At 38.1% G+C, this 19,817-nt stretch overlaps 2 protein-coding genes across 2 annotated transcripts in view; one reads left to right on the top strand and one right to left on the bottom strand.

Moving 5' to 3' along the window:
* cog5 (component of oligomeric golgi complex 5) overlaps window positions 1-18,718 on the bottom strand; it is a 47,231-nt gene extending 28,513 nt beyond the window's left edge. Inside the window, exons 1-6 of the mRNA XM_036577032.1 lie at window positions 18,636-18,718; window positions 18,390-18,529; window positions 18,231-18,288; window positions 16,990-17,044; window positions 15,422-15,491; window positions 10,864-10,984 (exon numbers count right to left, since the gene is read on the bottom strand). Of these exons, the coding sequence (XP_036432925.1) occupies window positions 10,864-10,984; window positions 15,422-15,491; window positions 16,990-17,044; window positions 18,231-18,288; window positions 18,390-18,529; window positions 18,636-18,693 (502 nt within the window). The 5' untranslated portion in view covers window positions 18,694-18,718. The remainder of the gene's footprint in view (window positions 1-10,863; window positions 10,985-15,421; window positions 15,492-16,989; window positions 17,045-18,230; window positions 18,289-18,389; window positions 18,530-18,635) is intronic.
* Window positions 4,303-5,569, top strand: gpr22a (G protein-coupled receptor 22a). Its single transcript, XM_036577033.1, is given in 3 exon segments — window positions 4,303-4,358; window positions 4,360-5,424; window positions 5,426-5,569. Coding segments are annotated over 3 exon segments (1,254 nt in total). The 3' UTR covers window positions 5,559-5,569.
* Window positions 18,719-19,817: the final 1,099 nt, after the last annotated feature.

The raw sequence follows: 19,817 nt of genomic DNA, 5'->3' as shown, positions 1-19,817 counted from the left end.
AGCTAAACTGCTGCAACACTGGATTCTGATGGAGACTTATCTTCTGTAAGTGTTTCTCCTTTTCAGTGGACGATGTGACAAGTTAGCTTGTCAGAGAAATACATTATAACTGTTTCTAGAGCGAATATCAGCCTAGCCTATTTAGTTATAAAAGCTGTGCTCTCAACATTCTCAGTAATGTCCTTAACAACTCGTCTTTGGCAACATGCCCGCATCTAAGCTCTCGCACTTGATAAAAGCAAGGTACAACATAACAAACTTACTCACAAACGCAAACAAAACTTTCCTGTTTTATATCTTTGTTAAACAATAAAATTGTCATTTAACTGAATTGTTAATCTATATATTTTTTCCCATCTTCCTGTGATGAAACATCCGAAAAATAATTTCAGCATTCAAATACTAGCGTGGAACAGTTAACCAAGAACTTGAGTACTTGTGCACATCCATAGGTTTGATGATGTGCTCTTTTCACACAGTTGTGATGGTTTACGCAATTGAAATCTTCACATCAAGCCTAATGTTTTTTTTTTGTAATTTTATAATGAGAATGTGGGCAGAAGACGCAAAAGAAAATAAAATGGATTTACCAAACAGAGACAGTGACAAAGTTAGCATCTTTCTTTTTTGGCCAGTGTGACTCAGACAATGGCTTACAGCTCATTCTGCAAAAGACTGGGGGGGCTGATTAACGAGAGGAGTAGGCAGGGCTAATACAGCGCTAAATGGAGGGATGGTTTGCATGTGAGAAACCAAAAACAGTGGGGAGAAGAGCAGGATTGTCTGTTTGACATAAGACTCCAACTACACCACACCAAATGCCAGAGCACAAAGAAGATACTCAAATCAACATACAATATGCTCTTCCTCATGCTTCTCAAGAAGTCTTCTGCACATTAGCACAGGTACAGAAACAAACTTTGTTTTTACTGACTGGTAGTAGTACTAACCCTTTGTCATAACTTTAAAACACTCAAAATCATGGATTTTGTCAGAAGTCAGAATAGAATGTGAAATTAATGTCCTTCATGAAGGAAAAACTGTAGGCTGTTCTGCTTTCATAAGTGCAATGTTAAAAGGAAAAAGCGATCCTGTATGTATGCTGCACACCATGCTGTGGTGGTTTAGCAGTATAATGCAAATTGCTAGATAAGTATGCTTGCAAAACAGAGTTAGTGTAACAAAACTTATTCAAAGAATTCTCTTCAACGTGAGGAAATGGGAATCATCAAGTAAAGGCTTATATTGGTTCATTGTTAAAAAGCTTTGTCCCAGTGTAGAAAAAGTAAGGAAAGATATCTGATATACAAGCATTCATGCTACATTATATAGTCAGATATGAACAGCTCAAGACTAGTATAAATTCTGCAAGCAAATGTTTTTTCCAGGTTTATTCAGCAGGAATAATTTCCATTAGAGAACAGCTTAATCAGGGGGGGGGAGGTCAGAGACTTTAAAAAGTCACACGTGTACACTGTCTTTGTTTTGCACATCTATTACTTCCACTACATCCTAGATGCAAACTAGATGCAGGTAACAAGAGGTGGAGCGTGACGCGACCCAGGAATAACAAAGGTCACAGTCATAGGCAAAGGTTTGAACACCCCCGTTCAAATTACATGTTTTCTTTATTTATTTCCTCTACAGGGAACGTAAATCTGGCATTGACATATTGGGGAAAACAAAATCAAACAAGCAATATTTACCTCCAATATGTTAATCAGCAAATAAGCATATAAACATTCATCATGCATTGAAGAAAATGCGTTCTCTGTAGAGAATGTGTACTCATTTCGCTTCCACAAAACATGCAATTTGACTGGGCTCCCAAACTTTTGCATACAACTGTAATAATGCAAAGCAATCTTGTGCTCTGAAACAAGAACAATATGAGTCTGAAGTACACTGAATGGACACTCATTCTGATCCCTTAACCTGAGGCAAGATTAATTTTTGTTTCAGTTCATGAGTCTCATTGCTGGAAATTCACTATGAACTTCTTATGATGGTACGCGCTGCCATCTCCGATTGATTGTGTAAGAGTCATTTAGGCAACACAAAGGACAAAAGGCTAAAGAAAAGGCTACAAACAAGCCAGCTTTCATGTCAAGACAAAGTGGATATTCTAATGCACAAACCCATCCAACTATGGCTGGGCAGTATCCACTGTTTTCCTACTATCAAGCTGTTCCCAAATATTACAAAGTTGAAAACAAACAAAAAACCAGACTTGCAAAGCCAGTAAAAGGTACTTTTTATATTTACTGAGCTGAATGCACTTTCAGGTGTTGGAGCTGTCCACCTCTCAGTCAGGCCACTGAGGGGCATACTGCATGCTTAGCCAAAAAGGGCTTAACAGTGCTGCATTCCACCTTCATCTAAATACATAATATGAATGCTGAGATGTAAATAAAGTAATTTGGAGTGGTTTGGTGTGAAATGGCTCATTCAAAGAGAAACTTACTCACTCTGATTTCTTTACAGTGGTGGTGATGGAAACCAGGATTGTGATGTCTACAAAAATATAGCCACTTTATTTACTATCCAAAACCACCAGTGAACCTGCATGTTTTTATACATATTATACATATTTATATGTATGTAATGTTGATGATGGTTAAATGGGGTAAATGCAAAAAAAAAAAAAGTGTTTTAGGCCAAAACCTCTCAAAACTGTCACAAAGCATTAGCATTAGTAATCACATTTGCATCACTTAATAAATGCTGAATCTAACAGTGATTGTTAATTGTTGAACCATAGTAACAGAGACAGCAGACCGAAGTTGATTGTAACTTAGCTAGCAGCCAGCTAAACACACCAGCTAACAGTCACTCCAACCAGCCAGATGAGTTTGCTTCCTCGGATTTGCGTAATTATCCTCTGAACCTGTGTCAGTGGAGCATCAGTTATCTGGAATCAAACCTGTTTTGTGGTGTGTGATAAACTAGAGGAAGCAGCACAAACAGAACCATTGTTTTATATTTTGATTGTTTACACTACTCTTCTACACAGGCATTGTTTGTTCACAAATGTAAAGCGTTGTTGGACTTGTAAACACAGTATGTTTATTTTTAGATAAACATAGGGAGGACTTGTGGCTTGGTCAGTTTTAAAGCTGAGGTATTCAAGTGTTCCTTTTTCTTCAAGAGTTCTGCACAGGCTTGATTATCAATGCCTGCATATACCCCCTTAAACCACATGTCCACTTGTGCTTACAAAACCTAGTGCCATTTTTGCCTTTACCCACACGCTTTAACCATTCATCATGCCATACATTGTCTGCACCCACCCGTCTTTAAGCCTTTGCAATCCACTGGGATAGAGCTTGCAAGCAACCGCCATGTGAATTGATAAAATATTAGTTGGATTGACCCCATCGACATTCCTGTTACCAAGACAGCCTCCCTAACAATAGAGTCTAAGCACCCTAGAGATACTAGACCTTCTTGCTCTATAGAAATGGTCTGGTCAAAAATCTAATTTACAAAAGTTTCCACTTGTCCAAGATGGAGTCGATTGGTTGAGACATATGTGCAGTCCAAATTGTGCTCCTTTAGTTTAGAACTGGAGCAGCGAGGCTAACGCTGCTAACAAACACTAGAACTCTACAGTCACCCAAGAAGTTTCTGTAAAAATACATTCCCAAAACTCTCAACCTGCTCAAACCAAATTCGGGCTTTCATTAAGGTAGGGCAGACTTGTCGATGTGGTTTAGGACACAGTATGACATACTGTGAACTATAAAATTGAACAAAACTGTGAGCAGCCACTTTACACAACAGACATCTGTATTCACAAACCACATCAGGCGTAGAAGTGCTGATCTAATATGAGAAAATAGTGACAATGACAGTCATAAATACATCAAAATCTTTGTCAATACCAGCCCTGAAATGGCTGCCTGTAGCGGTGAAGTTCTGTTCACTTTTATAGTTTACAGTAAGTCATACTGTGCTCTAAACCACATCGGCAAGTCTGCACCACCTTACCAGGATGGTTTGAGTAGCACAGATTTACTGAAAACATTTGGGTGACTACTGAGTTCTAGCTCTTTGTTAGCAACACTAGCTTCATAGCTTCAGTTCCAAACTAAAGAAAGCAAAATATGTTTTGCCTGACCGACCACATATGGGGCTCTACTACTCTATGAACTGTTCCTTTAAATGTTTGATTGTACATGTGGAAAAAGGAGAATGTGAAAAACAAAATACATGACAAAATGATTAAATGTACACTTCTAATTTTTTTTTTTATTTATTTTTTATTTTTTAAGTTTTTGTTGTCTCCACCTCTACAGGAGAATGCATACCTCTCCAGTCCAAAAACGACAAGCCATCATGAACATTAAGGTCCTTGATCGATTTTAATATGGAGCTGGACAATCTTTACCCAATCAGCTTCCAGATAACCCTGACAGTCTTCCTAATGATAGAGTGTCTGCTTGGACTGAGTAGCAACCTGACGGTATTGGTCCTATACTGCATGAAGCTCAACCTGGTTAGCTCTGTCAGCATTACTGTCACTATGAACCTGCACATCCTTGATGCGCTCGTGTGTGTGGGCTGCATCCCGTTCACGATTGTCGTCGTGCTGTTGCCACTGAAGGACAACAACGCTCTATTTTCCTGTTTCCACGAGGCCTGTATCTCCTTCACAAGTGTAGCAACTGCCACCAATGTGCTAGCCATCACCTTAGATCGCTATGACATCTCTGCGCGGCCAGCAAATCGTGTGCTCACCATGGGACGTGCAGTGGCACTGTTGGGGTTCATCTGGGCCCTCTCTTTCCTTAGCTTCCTGGTGCCCTTTATAGAAGTAGCCTTCTTCAACCAAGATGTCTCTGTGCGAAATCAGACAGTAGAACTGGACAACACCACCCAGTACTACACTGAGCCTGGCCTTTACTACCATTTGCTGGCTCAGATTCCAATCTTCTGCTTCACTTCCATCATCATGCTGGTTACATACTACAAAATCCTGCAGGCACTAAACATCCACATTGTTACCTGTTTCCAAACAACACCTAAGAAGAACACTTCAAAAAAAAAACCCATTTCTATGACCGAAACTCAGGCATCTGAGTCCACAGACATACAGAGTGGCGGTAGAAGAAATCCTCCATTAGCCATGCGTACTTCTGTATCAATGATCATTGCTTTGAGAAGAGCTGTCAAAAGGCACAAAGAGCGGCGCAAGCAGCAAAAGAGGGCTGTGCGGACGTCACTGCTTATTATCTCAACCTTCCTACTGTGCTGGACACCGATCACCTTGCTCAATATCATTCTTTTGTGTGTAGGACCCAGTAACTTTACCATGCGCCTAAGACTGGGCTTTTTGGTCATGGCCTATGGAACTACGTTCTTCCACCCACTCCTCTATGCTTTCACACGACAGAAATTCCAGAAGGTTCTCAAGAGTAAGATTTATTTCTGATTTTGAAATAAATAACATCACTATCTACATTTAATACACTGGCCCAAGAAAAGAAAGAAAAAAAAATACCTTTGAGGACACAAATGTCCAACAGAAATGTATTTTAACTGAGAATATAGAATAAGCTAGTGAGCCAATAAATGGCAAAAATCAAGTACACAATCATTAAAAAGGTAAGCCACTTATACAAGGCAATAATGTTATTGTGCATCTAACAATACGAATTCCAAAGCCCAACATTATATAACATGATATATATTTATATCAAATTCAACAATAAAAATGGCTTTGTTGTTTATTTTTATTTCAAAAGAGATTCAAGCAAATGTTTCAGCCAATGCTGAACACACACACACACACACACACACACAAATATATATATATATATATATATATATATATATATATATATATATATATATATATATATATATATATATATATACACACACACACACACACACACACACTAGATGGAAAAAAAGTATTGGGACACACCTCTTAATCATTGAATTCATGTGTTTCATTCAGGCCCATTGCCACAGGTATATAAGGTCTAGCACCTAGCCATGCAGTCTGCCTGTACAAATATTTGTGAAAGAATGGGTCTTTTTAAGCTCACTTAATTGAAGTCAGTTCAATTAAGATATTCCACGATCAACTGTGAGTGGAAAATTGAAAAGTAGAAGCATTTAGGGTCCGTGTACCGTCTGTTAATTTGATTTTCATTTTAAAAACCAGTATTGAAAAACGGAAAATTGGCCGATTCTCGTTTCTGGTTCTGTTATTGTCAGTGGAAAAATCAAGAAATAGCTTCATTTTACAATTTCACAAAGTAATCATAAAATCAAATAACAAACAAACAGCAATGAAATAAAGGATCATATGAGTCAAATGATCCAATTTTAGAATTTCCCATCATAAGCGGAAATAAATGTGCAAAGTGCAGGTATGGAAGCTCAGAAATCAGGCCTGTGGTTCTGGCGTATTGGTAGGCTACATTACTTTTTATAAGCGTTTGTATATTTGATGTGTACACACTATATGAGAAAGAAATGATATAGGGAAGAAACTGAATTCCCACCATTTGATGGGGGTTTCGTGCTCCCCAGATCAGCGGCAGATGCGCTCAAGTTCAAGACATATTGTGTCGGTGTTGTGCCAAACTCCCCTATCCCCTTCAAGTGAACTGAAGGTACAAGGACCATTTAGAAACCCTAGCAACTCAGCAACCAAGTGTCAGACCACGTACAGTTACAGAGTGGGTCGCCGAGTGCTGAAGCACATAGTACAAAAGTCACCAACGCTCTGCTAACTCAATAACTGCAGTGGAACATATTCTATGGAGTGACGAATCACACTTCTCTATCTGGCGGTCTGATGGACGAGTCTGCGTTTGGCAAATGCCAGGAGAACATAATCTGCCTGACTGCACTGTGCCAACTGTAAAGTTTGGTGGAGGAGGGATAATGCAATGGGGTTGTTTTTCAGGGGTTGGCCGAGGCTCCTTAGTTTCAGCGAAGTGAAATCGTAATACTTCAGCACACCGTGAGATTTTGGAGAACTGTATGCTTCCAACGTTGTGGGAACAGTTTGGGGAATGCTCTTTTCTGTTCCAGCATGACTGTGTCCCAGTGCACAAAGCAAGGTCCATAAGGGCATGGCTGGGTGAGTTTGGCGTGGAAGAACTTGACTGGCCTGCACAGAGCACTGACTTCAACCCCACAAATGCTCTTCTGGATGAATGGGCAAAAAATCCCACAGACACACTCCAAAATCTAGTAGAAAGCTTCCCAAAAGAGTGGAAGCTGTCACAGCTGCAAAGGGGGGGAACAACTCCATATTAATACCTATGGATTTAGAATGGGATGTCATAAAAGCTCCTGTAGGTGTAATGTGTAGGTGTCCCAATACTTTTGTGCACATAGTGCATATATAAAAACACACAGCGACCAGTAACTTCATTAAGTACACCTCCTTGTATCTACACTCATACTCTATGGGTGGTGGGTCATTTTCAGCACTGCAGTGAAGTGGTGGTGGTGTGTTAGTGAGAGTTGCGCTGGTATGAGTGGATCAGACATATAAGTGCTGCTGGATTTTTCGAACACCTTAGTGTCTCTCCTGGGCTAAGAATAATCGACAAACCAAAAATATCCAGCCAACAGCATCCTGTGACCACTGATGAAGGACTAGAGGATTACTAACACTAGTAGTACCAAACATCCTATTGGCCGATTTGTAATTTACATCTCATTATCATGACAAAACTTCAATGCATTGTCCTGAGTCATATGAAAGCAATGATAACCAGCAAGAATGGTTTGCTGCAGATGAAAAAATGCTGTTAATACAAAATGTTTGATAACACAATTTACTCTTACTCCTCCTTTTGTCGAAGAGTATGGAAAAGCAGGATTCAAGAAAGAAAGGGACAAACTAGTCCAGTTCACAGTACAGTTTAAAATTAAAGTTCTAAGATATGAACAAACTGTTTAAGGGCATTAATATTGCCACAGACAAATACAAGATCCGCACTAGTAGGAAATGTGGCTTAAATGATGTTTCAAGCTTCTGATCTGAAGGCACGTGTAAAGAAATAAATATGTGAATTTTTTACTTCTTTACTTAAGGTAGAATTTTTTTTTTCACTGAATAAAATCTGCTTCTGTCTCTAACACAAACTGTATGCTGACTTATTTTCATAGGACTGTTCTATAAAATATTGTAAATCTGTATTTGCATAAAAAGTATATCACAAATGTTCGTATGATAATAAAATTGAGCATTACTAAACATCCAACAAAGTTTTAATGGTAGAAATTTGACAAACGCTGCTTAAACTAAAAGGATCAGACTAGGGCAGAACTTTTTCATTTATAAGCAACGCAGCTGGTTTCCCGGTACGTTAAACCTGCAATGAGAGACTGTCAAACACTAAAAAGTTGCGAAGATGAAGTCAGCATCTTGTTTGAATTTTCCCATTCCACCTTAAATGGTGCCGCATTTACATTCTGGCGCCTCAGGCAGAATTTAAGGTTTAACGGGAAAACTCGAACGAGAAGCTGGAAAATGAGAAGCGACTTCAGCCTCATAAAACAGTCGAATGTTGAGAGACATTTTACAAGAAACTATTCAACTTTTGAGGAAACTTTTTCCAGCGGAGATGGAAGGAAAGCGGCTATAGCTAAAGCTTAAAGCAGAGCAAAGTAAATCTGTGCTCTCGTTTGTATTTTTAGTCTATACTAGGTCACTGGCAAATACTGAGACACACTGGACATTAAATGTTGTGGCTCCCAAGGTGGTTTGATTTTTGTTTAAAGTACAAAATGGCTCTTCTTAACATTTGTGTTGTGACTCCTAACCTAACCTGGCTTTAATGCAGAGGGTGCCAGTCGGATTTCTCACTCATCCAGTTGTGTTTTTGTCGTGTGCCGCCACAGACCGTCCGAGTGCTGCACTTACCCACTTCCAAGTTCCGCCTTTTACGTTCCATCAACATTACGTTATAAATTAAATATTTAGAAAATCGATTTTTGACATTTATGAATCGATTCAGAATCGTTCACGTCCGCATCGCGATGCATCTAAGAATCGAGTTTTTCCTGAACCCAACTACACAACTTTTAAAATTCTAACTGATTTCGAAAACAGAGAGCATCACAAACTTGACATATGAAAACATACTCAAAACTACAGTTCTCGCTGTTGTCCAGTGATACACACCAATTTGAAACTGGACTAGACCTGTTCTGGCTGGTTTCAGTACACACACAAAACATCGCAAAATGCAAACTGGGGATGAATATGTGTTTGAGAAACACAGCTCTCACAGTCAGAGCTGCAGAAATATTTTAATACAAACTGGCAGCTGATTGACACTGCAAAGAGAGTGACTCTATGCCTTTTCATGCCTTCGTCCCTCTTTGCTTTTCTCTTTCTCATAGCTCTGACATTGGCTGCTGCCTGAACCACTCATTCGGTTACATCGCTGACCAGCTCACACAGCAGGACGTTATGAGTAGTAAAAATGAAACACGTTTGAAAATATCCTCCGATTACTCCGAAGCACAACGGGAATGCTAACGACTGACTCATCCTCTCATACTGCCAAGATCTTTCAGGCAGTCAGTGGCTTCCGATTGCGCTCCTGACTTGGAAAATAGCTTTAGTTTGTGAAAATTGTTTGAAAGGGGCAAAATGGGGTTAGAACCAAGCTCAAAATCAAGCAGTGTAGGTCCAGCTTTAGCTGTAACTAGTTCTTTGACTTCAGCATGGTGTGTCACAGGGCCCTAAATCTCAGACAGTTTGAAAGTTTAGAATGTCCCTGGGACACATTAGGGACCAGTTTCTCAGACCAAAAATTCTGTTTTGCCTAGAATGGATGGTTCACCACCGGAATACAATTTAGTCCAAGACTAGGCTTAATCAATTTCTGAAAAGCTGGCCATTTATCAAACTACAACAGTCACTGTGATTTTATTATTTCAGCACATTTACAATGAATGATGTAATGATGTTTCCTGTGGCGTCTGAATGCAGTCTATCGTCATTATTGTTACAATAATAGCACTGTGTTTATTAAGTCTGGCAGAAACAACATGCACGTAAGAACAGTTTTGTGTGTGTATATATATATATATATATATATATATATATATATATATATATATATATGTATATAGTATATATATGTGTATATATATATATATATATATATATATATAAATAAAAACACAATGACCTCTAACTTGATGATTTACAGTCAGTGTTTGCCTTTTGTATATTGAATGAACACAAATATATGGGACTGGTAAATTAATCTTAAACCATTACCAGAAAACAATTAAATACACACAGGATTTAATGGCATTATATTTTTTTATCACTCAAGCAAAATAAACTAGTGTCAGTGGATACAGACAACATTGAACTGCACTCACAGAATCACTTAAGCTGTAATGCAAATCAACCATATCATCCATGCCCCAGATTAAAACTAACCTAAAAATTCTTAGACCAGTGGTCTAGAACCCTAGTCCTGGACAGCTACCTTCCTGCAGAGTTTAGTTCCAACCTCTTTTCAATAAGCTGCCTCGCCCCTTACTTAACTCTAAGCCAATCACGGGCATGGGAAGAAGTTGATTAGTTGGGGCAGGTGCAGCAAATTGTGGTTGGAACTAGACTCTGCAGGAAGGTAGCTCTCCAGGACCAGAGTTGGAGACCACTGACTTGATCTATAAGTAGCAAAACATCAAACCCTTTGAAGAAAAAAACACTAATGTATCAGAATGAATCTAGGATTACACAACTAATGAATTTTTATCTAATGCTCCTTTCATTACCCCATGAAGACTTGAATGAGCCAGAGTGATCTTTCAAAAGGTTCAAAAAAAAAAAATCATTAGTAAATGATGCTGTTCACTCACCTAGTTCGTTGAGGCTCTGGGCAGCTTTGGTCAGTTCCCGGCTGCCCCCCTGAAGCTGACCTTGTAGTCGCTTACTCAGATACAGGATACGGATTATCCTCCTCAGCAGGTCACAGGCCACCTGGACGAACAAACAAATTAAACATAGCAAATTTTCCAGTCTTTCTTAAATCAAGAAACCAAGCATTCCAAGTGTGCTGAGCAAGAATGTATGCATGGACCTAGTAACGCAGCAAACCACTGATTGGTCAAATGCAATCGGCACAGAATCGCCACTTGTGATTGGAGTCCGTTGACCACTATTTAAAAAAAAAAAACAAACACATTTGCTAGCCAAGATCACTGTCCTGTTGTTTGTGTTTACTGTCAATGCTGTATTTACATGAGACATCACCACCATCCAATGAGAACTCAATGAGCCTACTTTCACAGTTCAGGTGTGTGATGGAAAAGCGACAGGTACTCTACAAGGGAACGTGTAGTTCTGGAATTATAACTGTACCGTGCCATACTTTACTGCCTGGTGGAAAAACAGTGCAAGTAAATGGTTAATAATTCAAACTGCACCATTTCTTAATGTTCATGTAAATATTATTAACTATTAGTCATTTACAAACTATTTGACAAGGATTTAATTGCTATTTATTACTTATTATAAAGTGCTTCCAAAATGACTATTTATTAGGGCAGTGTATTTAGGTCATTTTCAGGAGACAACATTCAAACAAAAATATATTATTTGAGTCTAACTTGCATCTTTCAAGATACATTTGACAGCTTTTGCCAATTATCCCGATTTTGTATAGTTACAGGCACATTATATACTGTGCATTCCAGCTTACAAAAAAACTCTCTGATAGGTTGTAATGTGATGAAAAGTCTCGGAAATGTATCTACATCACCATCCTTTACATCAGACACAGACTCCCAAACTCCACACCTCACTTCCCTTTGAAGCACTGTACTTTACAGTGCTGTAAAACTAATTACAGTAATTTCTCCATGCTGTATAATAAACTACAATATGCTTGCTTGATTTGTAGAACTAACAACAAAAAAGCCTTATGAAAAACTAACTTTATTTATCTAAATGTGCCAAGAGAATATACATTGAAAACTACAAAAAATAACTCCTTTATTAATAATAACACAGTTTGACAATGTCATTATACCTAGAAAACATATGAATATTTGCTGTTGCTGGAGTCTGCTCTCACTTCAAGGCTCTCTGAAACACCGAAATAGTTAGACTACAAAATAATGAGAAACAATGTGTGTTAACAGTAATCCAAATATGTAGACAAAAAAACAAATATATATATTCACAAATCTTTAAGCAAAATATGAAATGACATACAACAGAGATGACTTAAATAACAACTACCGTTTATTTTTGCAAAATACTATATAATTTAAATGAGTAAGGTAATTATAATGAAACTGAATTTTAAGCTTTGGTGTTGCTAGATTTGACAAGGTGACAAAATGCACTTCAGAACTACCTTGTTATATTAAAGCCATTGTGAAAATTTGCCATCAGAAATCATATAAAAAGGTTTGAACACCCTGGTCAAATGATATGTTTTGTTGATTTTCTAAGTGAAAATAAGTTAACAAATCCTCTACAGGGAACAAACTTAAATATGGCATTTTCTGCTAATTTTAGCAAACAATTTCTGTTCTTTTAAAAATAAAACAAAAAATCAAATGTGCCTTAACTTTTGCAACTTATGTTCCAGCATGTTAAATTCAGCAGAAAAACAGTAATTCTCCATTAAAATGTGCAGAACTGTGTAGAGGACGTGTTAACTTATTTTCCAACAGAAAGTTACTTGACCAAGGGCGCCCAAACTTTGGCACATGACTATATCTATACAACCAGAGATATCACAAACAATATGGCAGACAGCACACATCTCATTGAAATCTGTGCAGAAGTCTGTTAAAACCAATGACAAACATAGGTCACTTACAAACAAACACACACATACACACACATTCAAGGCAATAATTATTACTGTGGAATGACGACACGCTTTCATTACTGATGACAAGTTTGATGCCAGGAGACCACGACCTATTGGAATGCAAATTGTCTACCAAAAAGTTTGGTGGAGGAGGGACAATGGTGTGGGGCTGTTTTTATGGGTTAGATCCCTTGGTTCCAGTGAGGGGTAATGTTAATGTTCCAGCATATATAGACATTTTAGACAATTACATGCTTACAACCTTGTGGCGATAGTTTGGGGAAGGCCCTTTGCTGTTCCAGCATGACTGTGCCCCGTGCTCAAAGCAAGAACCAAAAAGACATGGTTTACTTTGATGTGGAGAAACTCCAGTGGCCTGCACAAAGCCCTGACCTCAACCCTACTGAATACTTCTGGGATGAACAGGAAAATGATTTAAACATTTGTAATAGCATGTACAAGGACTTGAGGCACCCTTCCTGTAGTCATGAAAGGTGTAAACAGCTATAGGACGCACTGTCCACTTATGATGAGATCACAAGCTGGATGTTAATATCAAATGTCAACAGGGCAGGTTAGCTATGACTGCTACTTACAATCAATAATTTAGTTTAAAAAAGTTATAAAAAGGCATTACTGATGGGAAACATGTGTTATGATCAATAATCAATGTTAGCTAGCTAGCTACATTCACAAAATAACCTAATACAGTAGCTACAGTTAGCTAGCAAGCACCCACCTAGCTTATGTTAGCTACATATCGCATTACCTGTTAAGATTATGTTAGCAAGACTTCACCATTTAAAGGAATAAAGTTTTGGCACTTTTGGTACAAAATGTTTTTGCTGGTCAAAGGATGAAATGCTTAAACAGGAGAGACAATGCGCTTGCCCCGAACAGGAAACAACACGTTTAACAGGAGGAGAGCTTTCACACACTCGGTGAACGAAAGTAAACCTGCAATAAAGTTGTTGTTCTGATGATAACCAATAAGTGGCTGGCTACTGGTGGACTAACTACCAATTTAGGTTGAGAGAAAAAAAAGGCAGATTACTCATCCAAGGTGAAATAGGAAGCTAGCTTGCCTACGTAAAAATCCATCCACTTTTTGCCAGAGCTCTACAGAGTGTAATGTTGAACTGAAATTCAAATGAATGAACTGAAATTCATTAAAACACACAAAAGACAAAGATACAGGGCAGAATTACAAGCAGCAACCACAAAACAAGATAAATATCTATTAGCCTCCTGCACCTGAGTTTTTTTTTTCTTCACTTTTTCCACTATTTTTCCCAACTTAGTCATGTCCAGTACCACCCACTAGCTAGGTGTCCCCAATCACACAATACAACCAACACTAAAGCAACATCACTGGAAAGCTGAACATGCTTGGAGGAAAGCGCCAACTGATATTTCTGTTACGCCAGCAATGGCTAGCATCACACTAAGTGACAGGAAAAGGAGGGTGGCCACCCAGAAAGAAAGCAAGGTCAATTAGACGCTACTGGACAGACTGCTGTAACATCACTGGGGATCAAACGCGTAATCTCCTGATGATAGAGCAATTTATTACTCATTTTTAAACAGTCAATAATAATTCTGTATTCAGAGGTGCATTAAGGTATTAACACTGTATTTAGATCTACAGTAATGTATTAATTTATGTACGACACATGGAACGCTTTCACAAAACGCATTTAAAAACTATTGCAACATACTCTACACAGATTCTACAGTGAAGTACCATTGGGAATACTGTAACAATGCTGTAAAAGCAAACAAAAATCATTTACAGTGGAAATATGTTATGATGGTTTTCATGTTGTTTGTCTACAATGTGTCACACTTTATGACAAATGTAATTTAAGCTTTTTCACAAAGAGCGCAATACAAACATGCTGTGACGGTTTGTCTAAAATACAAAAGGTCTCATATTACCATTGTCAAGAATTGCCAAACATTACTAAAGTACAGTAACTAGTGAGTGCTTACAGTTATTTAAAAATACTTTAAGACAGACTCATTCTCCTGGTTTTCTTCTGTTATGATTTTCAAATGTGATGTGCTTCATGAACTCATCTTGTTACTCACCTACAGGCTGAAGATTCTGCACAAGCCGGAGTATTTCAGTAAACAGTACTTTCTTTTAGAGCTCTAATTTGAGGCTTTTGTTTTAAAACCAGGTTAAAAAAAAAAGTTGCACTCATTTCTGAGAATAAACAAAAGAATGCCAACTGGCTAGCTGTCCGAAACCATAGCAAACACTTGGACTACTTCTGACTATTCTGACTAGGAACACGCCGAGTTTAGCTTCTGTACAAAGTGGTGTTTGCGTGTCTTAAAAAGCTTTATATACAGAAATACATTCACTTATCCACTGTCTAACAAGAGTTGACAACTACAGTTTTGATTTTTTAGGAAAAAATAAAGACCATGTTTTCTTTGCTCACTACTTTTTATGAATGAAGCAACAGTAATACATATTTTTTTCCATCTAAAAAGACCATTCTGTCTGCTTGTGCTCCAACTGTTGGAAACTGGGCTGGATTTGTAAGAAGATCTACTAAATTGAACAATGTCAGGGATCATACCTGTAGTCGTGCAAGCTGGGCAGTCCGAACCACAATCTTGTTATAGGGATCAACAATTTTGGTCCTTATCCTTAGTAGCATGTGAAAAGGGGGGGAGAGGAAGAGAGTGAGGTTAATGACAACTTCCGAATACAAACCTATTTTCAAAAAACTTGTGACAGTAGGTAAAATCCAAATTAAAACAGAAAAACAGTGATTTATGAATTCACTTTGATGTGTGTTCAAATAAAAGCAGTGTAAAAACAAGATATCTAATGTTTTACCTTATGAATTTCATCATTTTTGTAAAATCATTATGAAATTAATGCTTGCAACATGTTCCAAAAATGTTGGGACAGGCAAGTTTAAAACTAGAAACATCCTAAACAGGTGATGCAATCATACTTGAGTGCAAATGGAGCATCCCGGAAAGGCCAAGTCCTTCATGAGCAAGGATGGGTCGAGATAGACATTTCGCCAAAAAAAAGCATTAACCATTCAAGAACAACTTTCATCAATGAGCATTTGCAAGGATTTTAGCCATATCAAGGATTTTAGCTATATTATCAAATGACGCAGAGAATCCTGAGAAATCTCTGTGCATACAGGTCAAGGCTGACAGTGTTGTCTGAAGGATTGAAGATCAAAGTATTTAGCTGTCATACCTTGATCTTCAATCCCTCAGATGGCACTGCTTTAAACTGACATGCTTCTGTAATGAAAATAACTAAATGGGCTCAGGAATTGGGCTTCAAAAAATCCCTGTCAGTAAACACTGTTCATCTCTGCATCTACAAATGCAAGTTAAGCCTCTACTACGAAAAATGGAAACCATATATCAACATCAGCCAGAAACACCACAGACTTATCTGACCATCTCAGCTCATCTGAGATAAACTTATGGACAGTGGAAACGTGTAGTGTGGTTTGACGAGGCCAACTTTCGGATTGTTTTTTGGAAATAAAGGACATTCAATAAAGGACAAGGAAATAAAGGTGTTCTCTGGACCAAAGAGGAAAAGAACCATTCAAATTACTACAAATGAAAAGTTCAAAAGCCAGTGTCTGTCATGGTTAGAGTGGGTGAGTTAGTGCCAATGGCCGTGCCAATTCGTGAAGGCGCCATTACTGCTGAGGGGTACATATGCATTTTGGAGCAACATATGCTGCCATCTAGACAACGTCTTTTTCATGGACATTCCTGGACATTATTTCAGCAAGACAATGCCAAGTCGCATTCTGCATGTGTTACAACAGCATGGCTTCGTAGTACAAGAGTGCAGGTGCTAGACTGGCCTACCTGCAGCACAGACCTGTTTCCTTTTGAAAACATGTGGTGCATTATGCACAATATACGACAATGGAGACCCCAGACTGCAAAAATTGACTCATAGCAAAAATTGGTGTCCAACTTAAATATAATACATAAACTTAAATATTTTGTCTCTGTGCTGTTTTCAACCAAATAAAGGCCAAAAAGGAAGTGCCAATCTGTGCTTTCCAATTTTATTTGCATTTCACTGTCCCAACTGTTCTGGAATTAGTTTTGTACAAACAATGAGCACTTAGAACATGATAAGTCTTGTTACCTGTCCACAGTGTTTTGCAGTGCTGCGATCCTTGTCTGCATCATTTCAAGGACACCTACATGAAACAAGAGAAACACTACTTGCAAAATGATTACAGCTAGTCATGGATTTACTTTTCAGAAAAATAATGGTTGCGCATTAAATGGGCAGAAGTGTGTTCTCTGTAGAGGCTATTCACTTCTGTATATGACATTTTACTTGCAATCAACAACACGCTTTAGTATCAAAAACCAGTCGAGTATTACTTTGAAAAAGAACATATTTCTTAAAACATTAATGAGAACATTGCTGTCTGATTTAATGCAGTTAGATCAATGTCCTAACAAACATCATGGGTGGGAAGTGAAAAGCAGTGGTTCCATAATGGTGGATAGTTCTGAAAAAATTCAGTTGGTTTGTTAAAATGAAAAATCGAACAAACAAACAAAAACAATCTTCAAGGAAAGTGGCCACTCGGGACACAGGCTTTACATTTTTGTGGCCAAAATGTGAAATGCTGTGGCCAGGAGCACTGGACACTAAGCAATGTTGACTTCTGTTTACCTGCCGTACTCAGTTATGACAACCAAAAACCTTCATAAGCTAGCAATGTAGTTAATACAGGTTTTCATTACATCTGCGAAGTTTGCTTAATTCATGGTGTGTATAATGTATTTTAATAATAATAATAATAATAATAATAATAATATGATGATGACGATGACGATGATGATGACAATGATGATGACGATGACCGCTGCTTAGGAAAAAGTCAGTAAGGTTCTCTACAATTAACTATCTTGCATCAAACCACTCTAAATGACAGTGATACGTCTCAAGCACTGAATTTTGCATAAACTGTGAAACATTAGTGGAATTTCATAAAGAGTACAACTGGTCTCTATTTCCCAAAAGATAACTATTTTGTTTTCATAGCTATGGTGATTGCACCCTGTTTCAGTGAAAAGAGACCTGTCTTGTGTTGTCTTGACATTATATTATTAATGTTATTCTTGTGGGTGTTGCTAAATAAGTTTAGATCAACGTTTTGAACTATTATGATTGCTGTGAAAGAATGATGAGGCTGTAAAACAAAACAAATAAAAACTACAGTCTATAGCCTTAATTAAAGCTATTTGCACACATCCATTTCCCATTAAAGATGTGGAGCAATACTCAATTGAAAACCCACTTTCCCTGTTACCTAAGCAGATCATATACGTAACAAAATCAACTTCTAACCAAGCAGTTAAAAACATTACCTTCAAGAGACTCAATTCCAGTTGCCTGAGCCAGTAGATCCTCATGCCTAGCCACTACCTGAATGCAACAAGACCAGTGTGTTTGGCAACAGTAACTGTTCATATGCGGGAACTAAACGTATTCCATTTGCATTTTTTTATCACTTTGGCGAAGCTTACCTGGCAGTGAAGCTCTTTGTCTAGCTGACTAATGCCTTGGGCGAGTTTGGCGAGATGTTCGGCGATGACTGCATGATGAATGACGTGCGCGGTGTATGTTTTCGCATCGAACTCTTCGTCCAAGAATTCCGCATAACATTCTGAAGCAGACGCAACAATCAGAGATGAAGGCACGTCATGGAAAACATCACAGCGCACCTGTTTACTCAAACACAACAGACAGAAGACATCTTTAAACAGAATTACCGTCCTTTAACTCCTTTAACAGACAATTTCTACTTGACTCTGCGTCTCCAGCCTCCATTGCTGCCACCTCATTCGTGACGTACAAATTCTGCGACATAGGGGGATGTGTCATTTAACAGTCCATTGTGTTCAAGTGTGTATATATATAAAAATATCAGTAATTAAGGGTCTTTTTTGCTTGTTTAAGTTTTATCGTATTTCGTATTTTAAATAGAATGAACAAGAGTAGAACTGCCAGTAATGTCTTCTGGGTTGGTGAAAAACGCTAAAATAACACGATGCATTTCAAATAGTTCCCTACATAGTGCACTACGTTGTAATTAATATTGGCTTTAGTACTTAAGCACTGCATGATATGTCCATACGGAATTAGCCACATGTCAAAAAGTACTTGTATTCATCTTTCCTCTGATTTTTCCGATTATTGATCCAGAAATTACATTTTTAATTAATTATCAAGAAGTTTCTAATGGCGAAATTAATGTTTTAAAGTAAACCAGAAGAAGGTGCAGGAAGTGGGTGGGCCAGGAAGTAAGTGGAGTCAGAGAACTTGTAGAGATGAGAATTACCAGGGAACTTGTAGAGAGGAGAATCAGAGCCGGTTAATGAGGAGCCTGGCCACTTCCTATTCCCCCCGTTATATCAAAAACAGGACTGCCAAACAGCAGAGGGCGCTCGCGAGTGAGTCCTCAATGAATGTGAGTAAATGGCGCTCAACGGCTAAAAACGAAAAGTTTAAATAGTTTCTAATCACTCGCCCAGAACTTTCCTTTAATTTTAGAAAGTAGAAGGATGTATTTCACTAAAAAACAAACAAATCTTACCTATATATTCCCTTTTTTCTACAAGGTTTTGGGCAGCAGGAGGCGGGCATTTCTGCTAGAGCGTGATGATTGATTGGCGAGCGGAGCAGCTCATTGGCTGTTCGCGCTCACTGACGTCATGAACATACATGGGGTGTAGTTTTAAACTCCTATAGCTCGAGTTTAAAAGCTCGTAAAAATATAACAGCGGTGTTAAAATGTTTTATGCTGTTCTGTGTTCAGGAAATTAATGTATTCTTTTACATTAAAAATGTTTAAGCATTTATAAACTATGATTTTGCTCAAATGCTCCACATCAACCCATTCATTTGGGACTCACTCAGGAGCGCCCTCTAGCGTCTGAGAAAACCGGAAGACA

Source organism: Colossoma macropomum, unplaced genomic scaffold (genome assembly GCF_904425465.1).
Source record: "Colossoma macropomum unplaced genomic scaffold, Colossoma_macropomum, whole genome shotgun sequence".
Classification (NCBI taxonomy): domain Eukaryota; kingdom Metazoa; phylum Chordata; class Actinopteri; order Characiformes; family Serrasalmidae; genus Colossoma; species Colossoma macropomum.
The sequence above is the reverse complement of the archived record's forward strand: the minus strand, read 5'-3'. Positions and strand labels throughout refer to the sequence as shown.